The sequence below is a fragment of the Ophidiomyces ophidiicola genome (genome assembly GCF_022830035.1).
Source record: "Ophidiomyces ophidiicola strain CBS 122913 chromosome Unknown scaffold_43, whole genome shotgun sequence".
NCBI lineage: Eukaryota > Fungi > Ascomycota > Eurotiomycetes > Onygenales > Onygenaceae > Ophidiomyces > Ophidiomyces ophidiicola.
In genome coordinates, this window is record NW_026054683.1 from 101,954 (window position 1) to 119,553 (window position 17,600).

The 17,600-nt window shown below is 49.8% G+C and overlaps 7 protein-coding genes across 7 annotated transcripts; 2 read left to right on the plus strand and 5 right to left on the minus strand.

Moving 5' to 3' along the window:
- Positions 1–187: 187 nt before the first annotated feature.
- LOZ57_006477 (uncharacterized protein) lies at positions 188–5,606 on the minus strand (the record flags this gene model as incomplete). Its single annotated transcript, XM_049255495.1, has 6 exons — positions 188–2,509; positions 2,565–2,705; positions 2,812–3,236; positions 3,999–4,095; positions 4,158–4,526; positions 4,587–5,606. The coding sequence occupies 6 exons, from the start codon at positions 5,604–5,606 to the stop codon at positions 188–190; spliced, it is 4,374 nt and encodes a 1,457-aa protein (XP_049105560.1).
- A 338-nt stretch (positions 5,607–5,944) lies between these two features.
- On the minus strand, positions 5,945–6,851 carry LOZ57_006478 (uncharacterized protein; the record flags this gene model as incomplete). Its single annotated transcript, XM_049255496.1, has 2 exons — positions 5,945–6,592; positions 6,846–6,851. 2 exons carry the CDS (start codon positions 6,849–6,851, stop codon positions 5,945–5,947), a joined length of 654 nt encoding a protein of 217 aa, XP_049105561.1.
- Positions 6,852–7,151: 300 nt separating this feature from the next.
- On the minus strand, positions 7,152–7,948 carry LOZ57_006479 (uncharacterized protein; the record flags this gene model as incomplete). The annotated part of the gene is made up of 2 exons (XM_049255497.1): positions 7,152–7,752; positions 7,803–7,948. The coding sequence occupies 2 exons, from the start codon at positions 7,946–7,948 to the stop codon at positions 7,152–7,154; spliced, it is 747 nt and encodes a 248-aa protein (XP_049105562.1).
- Positions 7,949–8,281: 333 nt separating this feature from the next.
- LOZ57_006480 (uncharacterized protein) lies at positions 8,282–9,361 on the minus strand (the record flags this gene model as incomplete). Its single annotated transcript, XM_049255498.1, has 2 exons — positions 8,282–8,938; positions 9,029–9,361. The coding sequence occupies 2 exons, from the start codon at positions 9,359–9,361 to the stop codon at positions 8,282–8,284; spliced, it is 990 nt and encodes a 329-aa protein (XP_049105563.1).
- Positions 9,362–9,689: 328 nt separating this feature from the next.
- Positions 9,690–10,919, minus strand: RCE1 (CAAX prenyl protease; the record flags this gene model as incomplete). The annotated part of the gene is made up of 4 exons (XM_049255499.1): positions 9,690–10,220; positions 10,283–10,663; positions 10,740–10,783; positions 10,865–10,919. 4 exons carry the CDS (start codon positions 10,917–10,919, stop codon positions 9,690–9,692), a joined length of 1,011 nt encoding a protein of 336 aa, XP_049105564.1.
- Positions 10,920–12,265: 1,346 nt separating this feature from the next.
- Positions 12,266–13,638, plus strand: LOZ57_006482 (uncharacterized protein; the record flags this gene model as incomplete). The annotated part of the gene is made up of 5 exons (XM_049255500.1): positions 12,266–12,788; positions 12,851–12,937; positions 12,985–13,185; positions 13,262–13,512; positions 13,582–13,638. The coding sequence occupies 5 exons, from the start codon at positions 12,266–12,268 to the stop codon at positions 13,636–13,638; spliced, it is 1,119 nt and encodes a 372-aa protein (XP_049105565.1).
- Positions 13,639–14,850: 1,212 nt separating this feature from the next.
- On the plus strand, positions 14,851–16,707 carry LOZ57_006483 (uncharacterized protein; the record flags this gene model as incomplete). Its single annotated transcript, XM_049255501.1, has 5 exons — positions 14,851–15,048; positions 15,111–15,531; positions 15,588–15,649; positions 15,711–16,371; positions 16,436–16,707. The coding sequence occupies 5 exons, from the start codon at positions 14,851–14,853 to the stop codon at positions 16,705–16,707; spliced, it is 1,614 nt and encodes a 537-aa protein (XP_049105566.1).
- Positions 16,708–17,600: the final 893 nt, after the last annotated feature.

A 17,600-nucleotide genomic window follows, 5' to 3' on the forward strand; every position in this document is an offset into this window, starting at 1 on the left:
TGTACTCTGTGCCCTGGCTTGAAGCCTGTGAGTTCTTTGATATTGGTGTATACTAGCTCTATCTTATGATCTTTCACCTAAAGCTGAATGAACGCTTTCAAAAGTGCAATCCAAATTATCTAGTAAACGTGATCACTGTCTGATGTTTATCTACCAATGTATCCATTTCATACCCTAATCGTACAAGCTAGAAAACAACATTAACAACCTTTCCACCACCTACGACAACAATACGTTTTCTTTTTTCCCAATCATTCTTCTGCGTCAGCCAAATTTTCCCCTTTTCTGTCTTCAGAATGTGTGATAAAATCCACAGCTGCTCTTCTTTTGTCACTCCCTTCTTTAGCTTTGAATCTTCCTGGAAATCCTGGCCGTCGCAGCTTTGCTTTAAATGCGAGATAGATGGCAAGAAATGGGGAATTGTTGTTGTGAACCGTAGTTTTCCGTTCACTTGAACTGCCACTGTCTTGGAGCCACGGTCCCGAAGGAGTCCAAACTGCATGTCTGACAGTAATGGTCTTGGCCATTGTGTTGAAAGTACTGGTTTTGAACCACAATTAACATTTTGGTTTTGAAGACAAGCATGTAGTTCCTGCCAACATTCCGAGGAAAATGCGGGGGCGATAGGGGCTAGTAGTCGTAGGAGAGAAGAGACGGCAATATAGGATATAACTTTTGAGTACACAGGTGTCGAATTGGCGGAAGATGATAGAGATGACAGTGTGTTTGTGAGTTTTATTAGATTAGATACCACGGTGTTGAGAGCATACGGGTTTTGTGCTAGGCATGTCGAGACGGAAACTATGGTGGAGTGTGCAACAAGAAGCACGCCTGCTTCTTCATCAGAAAGTTCGCCCAAAGGTGGCAACTGGGGTGTAAGAAGGTCTTCCTGGCTGAAATCAAGTTCATTTAGGACTGACGACTGTTGCAAGTCAATCACTATTTTCCACACCTTGTTGAACCATCGTTGAATGCCCACAATTTTTGATTCATCCCACTCAAGAACTTCACTGACAGGTGCTGCAAAGAGAATATGCGCCCTTGTGGTATCCGCTCCATATTTGCTAATACACGTGCTGGGATCAACTCCGTTATGTTTGCTTTTCGACATTTTTTCAAATGATATATTTGGTGCGATTCTCGTCCCAGTCAGGACGGGGGAGCCCGGTGTGGAAAGATCAACCTCTGAAGGGCGTAGGAAGCGGCCACTTAAAGGGTCGGAAAATGTTTTCCCATGTACCATACCCTGAGAAAGAAGGTTAAGGAAGGGCTCCGCAGCATCTGGCATGTTCGAATGAACACCGGGTGCCAATCCAGCAGTAGCTAGAAATTTGTATATAAATCTTGAGTAAAGCAAATGTAGAATCGCGTGCTCGATACCGCCGATATAAGTATCCACCGGTCGTGCCAAAGAAGGAGAAAACATCATCTCTTCATTTGATACATCTAAGAATCTTAAGAAGTACCATGACGAATCGACAAATGTGTCCATGGTGTCCGTGTCTCTCTTTGCTTGCTTTTTGCATTTCGGACAAGGCGTATATAACCAATCCTCAGCCGATTCGAGAGGGTTTCCAGTTATCCCTTTCAACCCGGCTCCATTTATTACGGGCAATTTGACTGGTAGCTCGTTGGAAGGGACAGGAACCGCACCGCAGTCACCGCAATGAACAATGGGGATTGGTGCGCCCCAGTAGCGTTGGCGGCTAATTAGCCAGTCTCGCAGCCTCCAGCGCTCAGTAAAATCTGCTGAACCGTTTTTGTCACGAAGACATGAGACAATGCTCTCCCTCGCTTGTTCTGAGGACAGGCCGCTGAATGTTCCACAATGCTTATTAAGTATACCTTCACCTGTAAAAGGCTCGAATTCATGACTACCCGGGTTACGAGGTGGCTGGCTTGAAGAACTTGGATCGATGACTGAAGTGACAGGTGCGTGCTTCATGTTCTCGGTCCAGAATAAAAGGTCCCGAGAGTCGTGCCCAGGAACACCCATGACAGCTCCTTCACCGTAGTCACCTAGGACGTATGGCGCCACAAAAACTGGAAGTTTAACAGAAATATTCGACTCATGTTCAATTGCACGGAGAGGATTGAGGGCTTCCGTGCCAAGTAGGCGATAGCCTGCTTTCGAAGTAGGTGGAAATGAGCTTGCAGAACCAAGGAATGCCTTAAGCTGTAAGTCCGTTTTTGCTAATTTTGTCACCAGGGGGTGATCTGTAGCAAGCGCGATATATTGAACTCCTGGAAGGGTATCTGCTCGTGTAGTATATACCTGAATACTTGTGTCCTCGCAAGGCAGATGTAGTTTGAACGTCAAGCGCGCCCCTTTTGACTTTCCGAGCCAGTGCCTCTGCATCGATAAGATGCGTTCTGGCCAACCGCCGGTAAGATACTCTAGATCGTTGAGTAGGGCTTCCTTGAATGCAGTGATTCGAAGATACCATTGTTTCAATTCACGCTTCTCGACCTTGGCGCCTGATCGCCATGAGCAGCCGTTTGCGTCTACCTATAGTGACTACTATTAGACACCAACGTACCGGCTTACATCGATATTACAGTACCTGCTCGTTTGCTAATACGGTTTTGTCAATAGGATCATAGTTGACTATCCCATTCGCCTGATATGCAAGGCCCTTTTTGTGAAGTAATAAAAATAGACGTTGAGTGTGCTTGTAAAAATCAGGTGAACATGTCGTTAACTCCTGTAGGTCATTTGAGGCGCAGCGCGCGCAAAGGGTTGGAATCAGCACTCTTCTCCCACTCGGACCAGACTTCACCAATGCTCCTTGGGTGGACACAGTATCATACCCTGTCCCAATCAAAATCCGTTCCCAGCGCCTGTAGCTGCTCCTTCATCGCAGCGATATTTTTTCGAGTCCACTCCGCAGGGCTGATACCCCTTTCTATTGCGGCATTCTCGGCTGGCAATCCAAACGCATCCCAGCCCATAGGGTGCAGCACGTCATAGCCTTTCATTCGTTTATATCGAGCCAGCACGTCCGAAATCGTATATACACGGACATGACCCATGTGTAATGCCCCTGACGGATAGGGGAACATGGGGAGCACATATGCTTTGGTTGCACCGCTCGTGGGGCGAGAAGTCTGGGTTTTGGAGCTTGCTGCTGAGTTCCATTTTTCCTTCCATTTTCTGTCTATGGCTAGTAGATCTAGCTTTCGAGCAGAGGTGGACGCAGCGGCGCTAAGGTTCCGCGATAAAAGGGAGTGCGTTACTGGACGAGCCACAAGGTACGCGCGAGACAAGATGCCACCTCTCAGTGTGCAGTGAGGTGGCATTGTAGCTGCGCTGCATCCTCGCGGAATTCAAATGAGAAGTCGCGCCGTCGATTTTCGTCACGAAGTCACGCAGGCATAAAACACGCTTGTCCGCTTTTGGTCTAACTAGTTAGTTATCTACCCGTGACCTTGCCAAGCATTCTAGCCTGCACTTCTACATTAGTTGCCTCATACCCTCAGATGTTATTGCAAAAAGGGAGAGAAGCGGGAGCCACACGCCTTAATAGGTTTTCTTGTGGGCTACGACTCTATGCATTTGGAACCCTTCGAAGGACGAAATTCTACACGTTCATGATGAATTCAGACTTTTCCCCCTTGACGGTCCAAGGCCGACCTTGAGCCCCTTGCCTAGGTATCGCGAGCCAATGTTGTTTTGGTCTGGACGAGTGCCTGTGAAGACAACAAGGCCAAGAAGTCCCGGAGACGCTGGCGCCAGAGATCAGACCTCAATCCTAGCCAGTCAATGCCTCATTCATTTTTTTCTGGCAAAGTCAGGTAACAAAACCACCCGGATCCCGAATGAACTTCTCAAGAGATGTATAGATTGAATAGCCAGATGTAAAAGGGACTAAATTTTAAGCTATGATAGATGTGGAAGCTTTGCAAGGAAGATTTTCAGACTATTATTGTGTTTCGGAGATTTGTCCTATCGGAGACTACGGCACCAATATGAAGTGGAATAAATGGAAAAGGTTTACCCCACCAGATTCCCAGGACATTCTCGATTAGGATGGGTTCCTGAAGATGAAACCAACGAGGAGGAAGGGGAGGACTCCACTGGCCATCAACCTCAAACTAAGCCAAAGTATTAGTCGGGTACATACCTCAGCAAACCGGCTTTATGTTAGTATACATACCTGAAGATATGGAATCTGAAACGTCTGCCGATCGGCGAATGTTTTCCCACAAAGAGAGAATCTTAGAACCCGCGGAGGACGAGGGAAGCTAACAAAATACAATTTCTTCTGTGGGTCTGGGATATCCACCTCGATCTCTATGATCCCACACCGCAAATGTTCAACTCGGAACCTGATGTTCTTTATCGTAGCAAAAGAAATGTAAGTTGCATGTGTGAAGTATGCAAATGGGGCGTGGGATAACGTGAGGCTGGACTCCACAGGAAAACCAGAATCAACCCAAGAATCTTGTGGGGGAACCAGTTTGCCACAGAAATATGGTTCTGCACCAGATCGATTAAGAGAAATAATTGCGCGGCACTTCTGAGTCTGTGATGGGGTTAGCAAAATAGTTGATGAAAGTAGAAAGGAAAAGGGAAACTGATTTACATCTCGAATGATCCGGAGTCTTCGGGTGTCAGCGCATGGGTTCACAGATATTTCAGCTTGGAAGGGGTGGGCGTGGCTATTTAGGATCCATTTTGGCCCAGTAGAGGTCTGTTCAAATGCAACATCTATAACACCCATCCCATCACTTTGGATTGCAAGATAGTTCCTTTTTTCAAGCGTATATTCTTGGATCATTCTTTCATTTCTGGTCGTACCCAGTAGTGCCAATCCTGTGGATGAAAAGAGCATGAATCCCAGCGCTGCCACAATAGCAAGTGGAATACTGTCTCGGGGCATCCATTGCAGCATGTGGAGTATCCAGTTGAGAAAAGCAGACACAACCACCAGGATTATACGCCTTCGAGCACATAGTGGAGGTACCGGGCTAGCCGCATCTGAGAGGTGGCTGATATAGGTTCGACCACCAACAACGACAAAATAGATCCTGATTGTGTTGCTGTTCAGAGCCAACGTCTCCTCTGTGAATCTGTGTTCAGGGACTGCCTTCAGGTCGCTATCATGGATGGGTACTAGCTGTGAAGCCGTCCTCATAACGAATAATAGGCGCCCAATGTCGTGTTCGAGTATCTTGTCTTGGATCTCAAGTGGCAAGCGACTGAGGTGCAGTTTAAGCTTAGTCGATGTGAGGCGGCAAGGAGTTGATGAGTAAAAGGCTCCATGTGCAACTGAAGGCAAGGGAGGCATTAGGGGAAGGAAAGTTGGCTCCACTACATCAATCAGAAGACGGAGTTGCAAGGGTGAAAGTGGGCTAATGAGCTCATAACATCTCTGATGAATGAGAAATGACCGCTGTTGATACCCAAGTGTGGGATATGTTTCACCCTGCCAAAGGTCAAGGTCACCAATTGTAATCACAGAGTTTTCCTTGAGCTGCCAGTCCTTGTGGGAGAAAAGCTTTGCGGTCGCTGGATACACAGGGAGTATATAAAAACAATCCTGTTGTTGTACTTCAACGGAGATCAGGCATATTGGACACTGAACATTGTAAAAGCCCTTCATTCTGAACAAAAAGTGAGTTACTCATAGAACATAGAACAGCATGGATATGAAGCTGTTGGGAGGTGTGGAATGCCAAATTTATTGTCTGCGCTGGAGGACAATCCACACTCAAGTCACACAAGCCAAGCAATACCACTAATCGGTTGCCCGGTGAGTGAGAAAATAGAATAAGCAAACAAGCACACACACACATATAACCAGCAAGATAGTGGGCATCCAGCCTTGTTCAAGGCTTGGGATTTTTTTTATTGATTGACTAGAGGAGGAAATAAATAGGTACTAGCACACCATGTGAGACCAACAAATATTCGGTTGTAGCATCAAGATATCTGACTAATTTATTCAGGAACAGGTAGATCTTGGATGGTCTCAAAAAGGAAAGCCCGGAAAGACTTCTCCTTCTCAACCCTAACAATTTCGCTATCCTCCTCTTTTAGTTCGATAGTACTCATACCAGGCCCGTCCAGCACAGGGTCGACGCGAGGGTCACCTTGCTCAGCCCGATATACTATAGCAAATTCGACTTTCAAAGCCTTGTCTTCTTTAGCAGTGACGGATATGTACCCGCCATCACGTTTCAGAGGCACAAGGGCTTTCTGGTTAAATCGACAAGCAACTTCTCTCTTCATGGCATCATTGGTCTCTCTCGTCGACACTGCCCCATAAGAAATCGGTTTTGCGTCGCGTAGTATGATGAAGTATCGGGCATGTTCGGCGACATCTTCTTGCATCGGTATCGCCCAGGCCAGCTCAGTGTTGTAATCCGTTTCCGACAAAATCTTCAAGATAAACTCATTCATAAAGTTTTGAAGTTGAACTATATTGCCTTGCACTGCACGATCGAACAGCCCAGGCACGTATGAAGTGTAGTCGACGAGCGCCATCTCAAATCCTATTCCAGAGTGAACATAAGTACCTGCTAGAGACCTCACAAGTGCCTTCTGGTACGGATTCTCACCTAACTCCGCAGGAGATATGGAGTAGTGCTAACAGTAGTTTCTTGTTCGGATCTATGCTCCAGGTCAGCCCAATTCAAAGGTGCAGTCGGACCTCCTTACAAGTGAGCAGACGGCTACCGTATAGTCTGGGGAGACGTGGCGACCCAGGTAACTGCTTCAACACAATAGCCACGCTCTCAGAATCATGAGGCACGCAAGGCCTTTTATATTTGGACTTTTCCTCACTGAATTCTTTTGAGTCTCACCTCCCTTGCTGAATTGGAACGCCAAATTGAGAGACTTGCATGAACCCGCGAAGTCTGGACTGTTTCCACTTACTCAGTGCCTCATGACAAGAGGAGCCAGGAGGGTCCGTGCGATAGGCTCTGACCCCGCGATTGTAGCGACTGGGGCGTGTAGCAGTGTCGTATATGCAACACGACTCCCCGAAATGCTGCTGCTAATTCGGTGCCAGGATACCTTTCGGAATGACACGTCACAACCATCCATCACCAACGAGGGGTTACTACTTTCCATATTGACCATCTTCGCGAAAACTTCTCGTTTCCGAGGATACCCTGCCAGAACTTGAAATTCTTGCTAAAACTCATTGGTTCCACTGCGAAGTGGTCTCTTTCCTATCCCTCATTATTCGGGGTAGTGTGTTATTCGCTTCCGTATATAAGTACCACCCGGACCTCCGTTCAAGCCCATCCTTTCCCTTCCTGCAGTACCCAGAGCTCACAAGCAGAGTCCCTGGCTGCGCACTTGTGGCAGTCATCATCTTATGCACAGTCTCATGCTGTCTTCTTTGCTGTTCTGTTGGAAACCACACATCTGAGATAGTAAGGTCAAAGTACAGGTTGCTCAGAAGGCTGTCTGCATTGATTGGCAGCTGAAATCTCATTGTCTCTTGAAGGTCGTTTCCTTGAGTGTGCCACAGATTAACTGGAAGGAGTGTTAGTGATGATCTGCAAAATGGGGTTTGAGCACATGCATTCTTTGTTTCTCGCTTCAGCGTGTAGGGAAAGTCATGGTTCGTCTCATAGCAATAGTAGATTCTCCAGTATTGAACTCTGACAAGGAAGCCGTTTAAAGATACAACATTGTGAATTTCAAGGTACCATCGTAGAAACGTTTCGACAACGTTCAAGTTCAGGTTTACGAGCCAGTGACGTGGGTCAGGTGGATCTAATTCTTGAGCGAACCTGTCAAGGTAAGTAGGCTTCAAGCAGAAAGTAGGTCAGGGGGGATGTACTTAATGAAGTTCTTTTCCATGACTCTCATTGTCTGCTTGCTTGACTCCTTGAGATCTGGCTTTGGTGGGACTCTTTCTCTATTGACCATATCCATCCAGTGTGTACGACTCCTCTGAGCTGGAGCCTTGCGTTTGACAGGACCCATGGTGGTAAAAAGATAAGATGAAGGAGGGCTGATTAATAAGGAGGGGTCAAAGGAGAGGGCATTAGAGAAAGAAAAAAAATCATGGTGTACGCCCAACGGGCGTACGGCACAAACTTATATGCTCTGACCATCGTAGAGATTTGGCCGCAGGCTATTTTTGGTAGAGGTGAGCATTGGGATGAGCTCAGGGAATCGAGAGATTTTGTGTTTGGTGTGATGGACACCAGACTAACAAAAAAACTAAAACGCGACAAAAGGAGTGACGTCCCCCAGTTACTCCGTACTCCATACAACAAATGAACCAATCTGGCCTTGTCAACTCGAAACTCGATGTCATAGGCGCAGGATGCCGTTCTCATCGATGCCTCCGCGGAAGTGGTCTATAATTACACGGCCATTCAATATAGTTTCCTTCACGATTCCTTCCACGTGTTTCGGCTCTACCCGACCATACCAGATCCCTTTCCCTGCCAGGGCGCTTGGTGCTCCTAATGATGAGCCCATAGAAGGCGGAACGTAGATGATTACATTTCCGGCGTACTTGTGCCCTCCTATATGGCTTATTAACTCCACATTCGCATGGCCTGCACCGTCAACCCTATCCGGGTCAACCGAGAAACCACAGTGCCTTAATACTCGACGAAATTCGGCTTGCAGAAGCGAACCCATTATTCCACATCGCCGATCTCTATGTCCGTGGCCGCAGATGAGTATGGTAGGAGAGCTGGTCAGTTTAACAACGTTGGTGAAGGTCGACTGTAGTTCGGGAGCACGTCTCATGCTCTCTTGTTTTTCGGGAGATAATATATCGTGTGCTCGATGGATATCGAGCGGCAATAGGTATGCTCTTACAAAGGTATCTAGGTCGGTCTCGTCAAGAGGTATTTCGGGCAGATACTGAAAGCCGGGGAACAGAAACGCGGAAGCAGTCATCATATCAGAGGTCTGAGGCTTGAATGAGGAATTTGTAATCAAGATATTATTATATGGCTGTACTTCTTGTTAGTTAACACCAGTGACTTCGCGTTAGAGGTAATCATCGCGCCCAGTTGTACTCTGGGTTTGGCTACGCCGACTTACATCGGAGTATTTCCCGCCTCTTCCAAGGAGCTTTTTCAACCTCCTCGCCAGTATTCCCCAGCTCTGGTCCGGACCATCTTCTTCAATCCGGCTTTTCCAGTCGGGCTGCCCTGTTGCAATTAATAGATGCTGGGAATAAGACGCCATTGTTCCGTGGAGATTCTGTTCGTGATCGATATCCAGGCCGGCCGGTGTTTCGGCACACGGACACGTTGGTTCGGGGCATGACGACGTGACGGGAAATTGGGGTGGAATCTTTATGCGCCGCGATGTAGAGTAAACAGCAAAGCCGGGGGTAAATGTAGGCGTAGAAAAACGCGCTCTTCTGATCATCGTGGCCGTGTGGGATCGAGTTGCTTGGGGGCGGGCGCTTGGCCCGCCGCGTGACGGCAAGGAGAATTGGGGCGGAAGCTGTTGCGACAACACGCGAATATATCACAAGAAAGTGCAGTATGGCACTGATTTCAATCGCACCGAACTCCGTACGTGCTCGTTCAATTTAGGGTCTACTAGAATACCCAATTTTAGAGTTTGGGAAGCCAGGGATAACCATCGGCCCTACGGCTACAGGGGGAGTGATAAAATACACGTCAGCGGGGGTAACGCCCTATGGACGTATATCTGTACATATGCCCCGTACCGCTACTTGATTCATACCAAATCACCGAGACTGGGGAAAGAATACCAGGGCTAAAGGAGAATCCGTCCACGGCCAGAGTTGGCGCCAAAACGCAACGGTGCCAACGAGTAAGATCCCATAGTACGCAACGGTCCAAGAGACCCCGAGCTGCTTGTATTCTATTCGTTCCGAAGGCGTTTGCCCGTCTTCCTTGCCTCTTATGACAACCTGAATCGGCATCTCGACCTGCACTCGCCCCCAGAGCCGCGGAAGGCCACAGCAGTTGCAGAAAGCGTGGACAAGGATGGCAGCGTAAAGGGAGCCCGTGCGAAGGTACAAGAAAGTCGCATACCAGCCAAAAATCGTGGTGTAGATGAACTGGAAGACTGTGCGAAAAATTATCGGGCCCAGAGGGGTGTATGCGTGCGTTAATTTGAACTCATAGAAGTGATGGACGTGAGCAATGCCGAAATAGAGAGGGGAGACAAAGACTATGCGCGCGGGGGAAACATTGGCCAGCAAGTGCAGAGTGACAATAATCGAGCGGAAAATCACTTCCTCGGTAATGGGGCCCTGCTCAGCGTATGGGGGTGAGTGGTTTCAAGCGCAAGAGGAGACCGCAGTTGCACACATACAGCCACGTAATTCCGCCATCCAACCCAGTCCCCAAGAGACTCGATCCAGTACGAAAGCCGAACCCAGTTCCTCCATTCTCCCTCCGCAATCCCTCGCTCGAACAACAGGCCCATAAAAAGGAGGGAGGTGAGGAGAAGCGATCGAAGGATGTCAGCGTAGCTGATTGGCCACCAGCCAAGCAGCTGAAGGGCGTCAAGATAGGTGGCACGGGCGGTGGACGCAATCCAAAGAAGTGCGGTAGCACTGCAGATGAAGCACGAGGCCATGACAGCCCGTACGCGATATTTGATCACAGAGGGAGCATCGCGACTCAAGGTGGGAGACGGCCGGCTGGTCGGCGAGAGGTACAGCGGCACGACGTAGAGCAGAGTGCAGAGAACCTAGCAGGCGTCAACAGTGGCCTTGGGGCGCTCGACAGGGAGAGAAGGCGAAGGAGGCCAAAGACGAGTTACTCACGGAGAGCGCAACGGCCGCATGGCTGGAGATCACGGGCGGTTGTTCTGGCCAGTCAGTCAGTCAGTCAGGTATGTAGTTAGCTAACTAGTCAATAAACGGCCACCGGCCACGGGCAGACGACGCACCAGCATTGCTCGAAGCACGGCCAGTCAGGCGCTCGACGAGGCTTCCGGGGCGCATAGCTGCTGTGCCGCCGTGGTCGAGCATGCATGCGCTAGTTAGTTGACTAGTTAGGTGGTTGACGGCGGACCAGAGTTTGCGCTATGCACGGCGCGGAGGGTAGTTAGTTAGAGAGCTGCCGACGGAATCCTACGTGGATTTAAATGGATCCGATTATTATTATTGTTTCTGCTTCCACCGCATCCCCTGGGACAGGGACAAAGCCGGCCGTCCTTCGTGCTGGCTCCCAGCGCGTCCCGGATCCGCCATAGCTAAATCGCTGGTCAGCTAACTAGTTAACTAACTTACTAGTTACCCATGCAGGTACGGAGTACAGACTCTTGACAGCGCGCCTGCAGGCCTGTTGCTGTGTGCGGCCTCGCTGTGCTGCTCGCCCACGGCTATGCTGCATCCCAGCTCCCGCTGCCCCGCCTGCGGTTGTCCGTGAATTAATTTATTGGAATAACTATGCTCTGGGCCGTTCACCCAGCCTCCACCCAGCTGCCACCGGGCCGCCCTGTCCTCCCGCGACACTAGCAGGCTGGTGATGCCCGAGACAGAGACAGAGCCAGCGCAATGCCCACGGCTGCGACAGTTGTCGGACAGGCCTGCATATATACATCCATCCATCCATCCATCCTGATACGCCGCTCTGCCTACCTTGCTGTCGGCTTTCGCTCTCTGCACCGGCATACCCACCGTCCTGCGCGGTGGAGTCTGCAATATCGAGTCTGTCCTTCCCGCTTCCTTCGTTTGGGGGGCCGTTATTGCAGGTGGTAACAGGGTATTATTATTGTCTGCCCACGGAAGAAGTCTTCACGACCGGACTTCATATGCAACTAGCTAATAATGGGGCCTCGCGAACAGCGAGTTTCCATGGCTGGCCCTCTTACCTCGCTGCCTCCCCTGTGCACGGCACACTCAGCCGGCGTCCGCTACGGAGTCCAGGCGGCGAATTTGTGGAGCGGCAACTTGATGAAAGATCAGCACCTCCACACTACTGGCCACTTATCTACTACTAGTTACAGACACAGGACGCGGCACGGCAGTTCCGGCGCGGGCACGCAATAACGACGACGTTTCCGCCCTCGAAGCCCGGCAACTTGCAAACACGCCCGAGCCCTTGTATGCTGGACCGATCGAAGCCAGCGAACACCCAGGAAAGGGACCGGGCCCACGCCTCCGATTATACTTTAGCATGTTGTCCAAAGTAGCTGGACTCTTACGTCGCCATCGGTGACTTCCGCTTGTCTGACTCTGCCCTTGAAAACTTCTTGTTGGGGCTGCTTCTCTCCAGTGTCGATGTTCCTTCTTTTAGGACAGCATGCGTTGAGTACTGCAAACCTTCCGCTGTATTAGTTTAAAGCATGGACAGAAAACTTCAGATCAGCAACACATACGAGGCTATCATTAAGCAGTCCAAGCTCTTCGTCATTGTCATAGTGCTCGTGACCATTGCCAGTGTTGTTTTCCTGTCCGCCGCATTTATACGATGGAAGTATGGCCGAATAAAAGAGCTGGAGTGCGGGTTTATGCTGGCAGCCTTCCTGTTTTACCTCATCTACGAGTCCATTTACCTGGCAATAGTCCCCCTGATATACCATCTTAACGCTATCCGCGCCGGCGTCCACAAGCCATATCCAACCATGCCCGAAGACATCGAAAGGTTCATAATCTACATGTATTCGGCTTCTACGGTGTTCTGGTTCTTACTTTGGTCTGTCAAGTTTGCACTACTTGTGCTCTATCGCCGCATGATGATCGGATTGCCACTTCAACTGAAGTTCTGGATGGCCATTTTGATTTTTACAATTATCACATTCGTCTTCTCCTTCATTGCTACGCTCACATCTTGTGGAGGCGTGGCCAATATCAAAAAGAACCTAAAATGTTCGTCCGTTTCCTACCCAATAGATTTTGCCAGTGCTGTTCACTTATACATATGGGTCTAGTTTTCTGCTCAAGACCGTCTGACGCTCTTACTCGGGACCTAAGCATGTACGGTTCCTTTGCGTGTGACGTTGTTACGAATGTACTAAGTGAGTGACAATTTATATATCGTTAATCCCCTGTATTAACAATGTAGTTATGATCCTTCCTTTACGCCTTATATGGGGACTGCAGATGTCCCTGAAGCGAAAGCTTGCAGTTGCCGCCATGATCTCCATTGGAATTCTCTGCATAATCGCTTCCGTAGTACGAGTGATCGAGATCACTGAGAAGAAAAAAGCCACAACTCCCAACTCTTTATGGTTGATTCTCTGGGGTTCGATAGAAGCGACGACGGGTGAGTTTCCCGGCAGCATCCCCCCAGCCAAACTCATAATCCTCCCACTAGGGTTTAAATATTCACTCTTGGGTAGCAATCTGCGTTGGCGCCTTTCCTTCGTTTCGTTTTGTGCGCAAGACATCACATTCCACCCATGCGGACTACGTGAGCAGCAAGAGCGCGTGGGCAAACAGCCGAAATTTCCATTCAATCCAGATGCAGCCCTACGACTGTAGTAATGATGGCCGACATGTAGCGACAGTCTACGGCGGTGCTCAGCCATCCCCGTCATCTCAGGATAATCTGACACCCGAGGATGGAGTTATAATCACTACTCAACACCAGGTATGCTTCTAGTGTGCGATTTGCTGTGAGGTAAAGATACAGATATAGCTAACATCCTTGTCGCCTAAGATCCACATCGAACCGGCGATCTCACCGCAAAAACAACATCAGCTCGGAATTCCCTAAGCTTTTCGCTCCCATTTCCTTTTTCTTTTTTCTAGTTCATCGGCCGGGAAACTTGAATGTGTACTCCGGACGGAGTGTGTATGTATATGTAGCTTATTTTCAGCTTCCCAGCCCTGCGAATCGCATGTTTGTGAGTATTTTTGTGCAAGATAAGCACTTTGGTTGTCCTACAGGGAAGTGGGATTGCCGCGTACAAATGCGACCGACAGCAGGACTTGCAGAGGAAGCCGAAGGATCAAATTTTCTCCCCTGATTGCTGGGCATGTGTGCCCAAGCGTGAGCAACAGGAACATGGATGCGGAAGAACTTAATAAATACTAGAAAACACAACTGATTTGTTCATCAACGTCGGGATAGTTACCTTGGTTTAACTAACTAGCTAGTCGCCGGCCATCAAATAATGATGGAGAACGAGAACAACAACAACTGTCAACGGAACTGGCTACAGACGGATACGGAGCAACCAACTGACCATGCATGCCCAGCCAATTCACTGGTTCTCATGCTGGCTTGCGCGGCATGCCCTTGCATAGTTAGGTAGTTAGTCAGTTTGTGAACTAACGACCTCAGTACTCCGTACGGCCCGTCGATCCACATCTCATCGCCCAGGACTGTCAAACCTGTTGCTGCTGATGCTGCTGCTGCGTTCTCGCATGCCCGGCTTCCTTTGCCGCGAGAAGCGATCGGCGAGTAGTTATGGCGAGGTGCCCTCTTAGCGGGGAATCATAATGAGGCTTTTTCGACCCGAATTCCGCTCAACAAAGCCATAGGGTTTGACCTGCAGTGCCTCCAGGCGCCACGCGACGAATTCCGCCCGGATGATGGTTTGCTGGATGAAGGGCGGGTCCCCCTGTGGGACGCCAGGAATTTTCTGAAGGCACCACAGCCTGGCGAGCGTCCATCGCTTTGCCTGACTGGCCGACCGTTGTATCGCACCCCCGGTTTGCGATCACGGATTAGTTACTCCATACGCTAACTCAGAATACTAGCCGCATGGCATCGGAGCCGTTGCTAGAATCCCTTCCCCGAGTCTTGCCATAGCCGGCCGCCGAAGCAATCATAATAATGCCTCGCTCTCTGACTTGTGCCCCGAAGCTTCGGTAAACGGAGGGTCCCTATATAACAGTCCGTCCCCCCCATGTCGGCTGCCGATGCCTGCACTGCGCTTGCGGAACTCTTAAGAAGGGTGGTGGTATTCCAGTGAGATCACAGATGTTGCTGTCCAGGACTTTGTTAGTATGGCTGCTGCCTACAGCTGTTGTGACGGCTGCGCCTAGTACCGGGTCTCAGGGCTACGTCCCTCGCACGCTCGACGACTCGATCAAGGCGCTGGGCCTGGAAAATGTGGTGAAGCAGTTTCTGTCTCCCAAGCAGAAGAGGCAGAACCCAACCAGGGCCTGTACTGCCGTGGTATGTATATACACATCTACTGGGCAATTTTAGCGTCGGGGTTTTCTAATCTGAAACCACAGTGCAATGCTCTCCGGTTTTCCATGCCATCTGATGTATACTTCCCTGGCTCTTCCCCGTATAGTGATAGCAAGAACAGCTATTGGGCGCAACAGCAGTCATCTGTGTCTCCTGCTTGCTTTCTAGCAGCAAAGAACACCCATTCAGTAGCCGTCGCGCTTATTCTATCACAAGTAGCACGCTGTCCCTTTGCCCTTCGTTCTGGAGGCCATTCAGATGTTCCTGGTGCCTCCAACAGTATTCAGGGGGTTTCAATTGATCTCCGGGCCTTCAATAAGATCTCCCTATCAGCTGACAAGAAGGTTGCCACCATTGGGACTGGTGCTAAGTGGGCTGAAGTCTTCCAACAGCTTGACCCTCACCAGGTGACAGTAGCTGGAGGCCGTTCTTCTGGTGTCGGCGTTGGAGGTCTGACACTTGGCGGTATGTTTTAATCTAGGCTTGCTGAGAGAGTGTTTGTATCTGACTAGCTTAAATAGGCGGTGTCTCTTATATCTCCGGTTATTCAGGACTTGCGTGCGACTCAGTGTTGAAATTTAAGGTCAGCCATGACGGCCAACGCCTGCTGGCTGCGAAGATTGTGTGCACTGACAAGCAGTTAGGTAATGATGGCAGATGGTCAAATTTTGGAAGTAGATCAGCACTCCCATCCGTATCTTTATTTTGCACTGCGAGGTGGTGGGAATAACTTTGGGGTCGTCCTCCAATTCGAATTCGAAACCTACCCGGTTGGTCAGGTGTGGGGTGGGTTTCGTGTGTATCCCGTCGAAACCACCAAAGATGCTATCAATCGTGGACTTACCTCATACAACGAAAACCCACCGGATAGAGATTTCTCTATTATCAACGGCGTCCTGGCCCATAATGGTAGCTTCCTCGCCACGCTGATCATGAGTAACGCGAAGCCCCAAACCCCCTCTGCCCTTGAATTGAATTTCAAGGACCTTCTCAAATTCAAACCATTGCGGGATACAACTCGTATCACGACCATCCGAAACCTGACACTTGAGGTAGGCCAAAGTACGCCGTCGGGCTTCCGCCAGCAATTTACAACAGCAACATACAGGAACAGTGCAGAGTTGCAAAACTATATGGTGGACATCTTCATGGAGGAGGTCAAAACCATTCAAGGGAGCATTTCTCAGCCTGAAGGCTTCCTTCCAGCAGTTGCTTTCCAGCCTGTCCCAAAAACAGTAAGCTCCCAGTTTCAGAAACGTGGTGGCAATGCACTTGGTCTCAGCTCAAGTGATGGGCCTCTCATTGGTATGTGTTTCAACTCCATAATCTCTATCGCTTGGAGTTTATCAGCTGCTGACTCGATGAATAGTGGTCAACATTTGCTTCCAGTGGGCCTCAGCTGCGGATGACAAACCGGTTCTGTCGGCAATTAGACGGCTCTTGGATCGCACCGGAGAATGGGCATCAACAAGGGGACTCTTGCATCACTTTGAGTATATGAATTATGCGGCGCCGTATCAGAAGCCCATAACCAGCTATGGTGCAGAGAATGTAAGAAAATTGCGACGAGCGCAGACAATGTATGACCCACGGAAGGTTTTTGAAGAATTGCAGCCTGGCGGCTTCAAGCTCAGCATGTAGGGCAGTCTTTTTTTGAGTTTTCCTAGGAGTTGGAGGAAGGGCCGCAGAAGAGCACCGTCGTTTGGCTTATATACAATGGTGCGCCTCGACGCTTTTTACATAGGTCCGTGAGACAAGATCCATCTAGAATTAATCTCAGGGATGACGGGTACCAGACTCTGGGGTTCTAGCCGTAGATTAATGACGCGCACATGGGAGATTCCACTCGTATAAACAGGCAGTCCCTGGGGAGGCCGAGAGGCGCCAGCGCCTGTTTTGGAATGGGGTGGGCGCGTAGGATTGCGATGGCCGGGATGTGCTGGTGGCGGGCGGGCTACCGGCCGGCCAGCACCACGGGTCGGGCGGGTGCTCGTTTGATGAAGCCGACCGTTTACCAGAGAAAGCGCGCCAGCAATGCATAAATAAAGAGATCGCCGCGCGCTCTGCGCCTGCAGCCGTCGCCTGCCTTCTCGCAGGGCTGATTTCTTTGCTTTCCTATGCTCTTCTGCTGCGTCAAAACAACGCCGGAACTACGATCCTCCGCGCCGGCCGCCCACATCTCCCACGTGATCTGCCGCCTCGTTTCAGGTGCCGCGCTAGGCCCAGGGCGGCTAGCGCAACGGCGCTGCTCGCCTCGCAACGTCGTTTCCTCTCGACTTCCTCGACTTCTCCCTCCACGGCCTCTCGTCTTCTCTCGCCCGCTCGTTGTTCTGCGTGTTTTTTGCGTTCTGTTTTGTTCTTGTCACTCTTTTATATGGCCCATGTGCCAGTCATGCCCCTAATTGCCTTTTGCCTTTTGTTTTGATCGCCCTTCGTTCTTTACCGCCGACTTAAAACACTTGTCTGCAGTCCCTCGTTTCAACCCCCCGACCACTGATGAATATAGCATCAAGACCCTCCCTAACGATAATCTG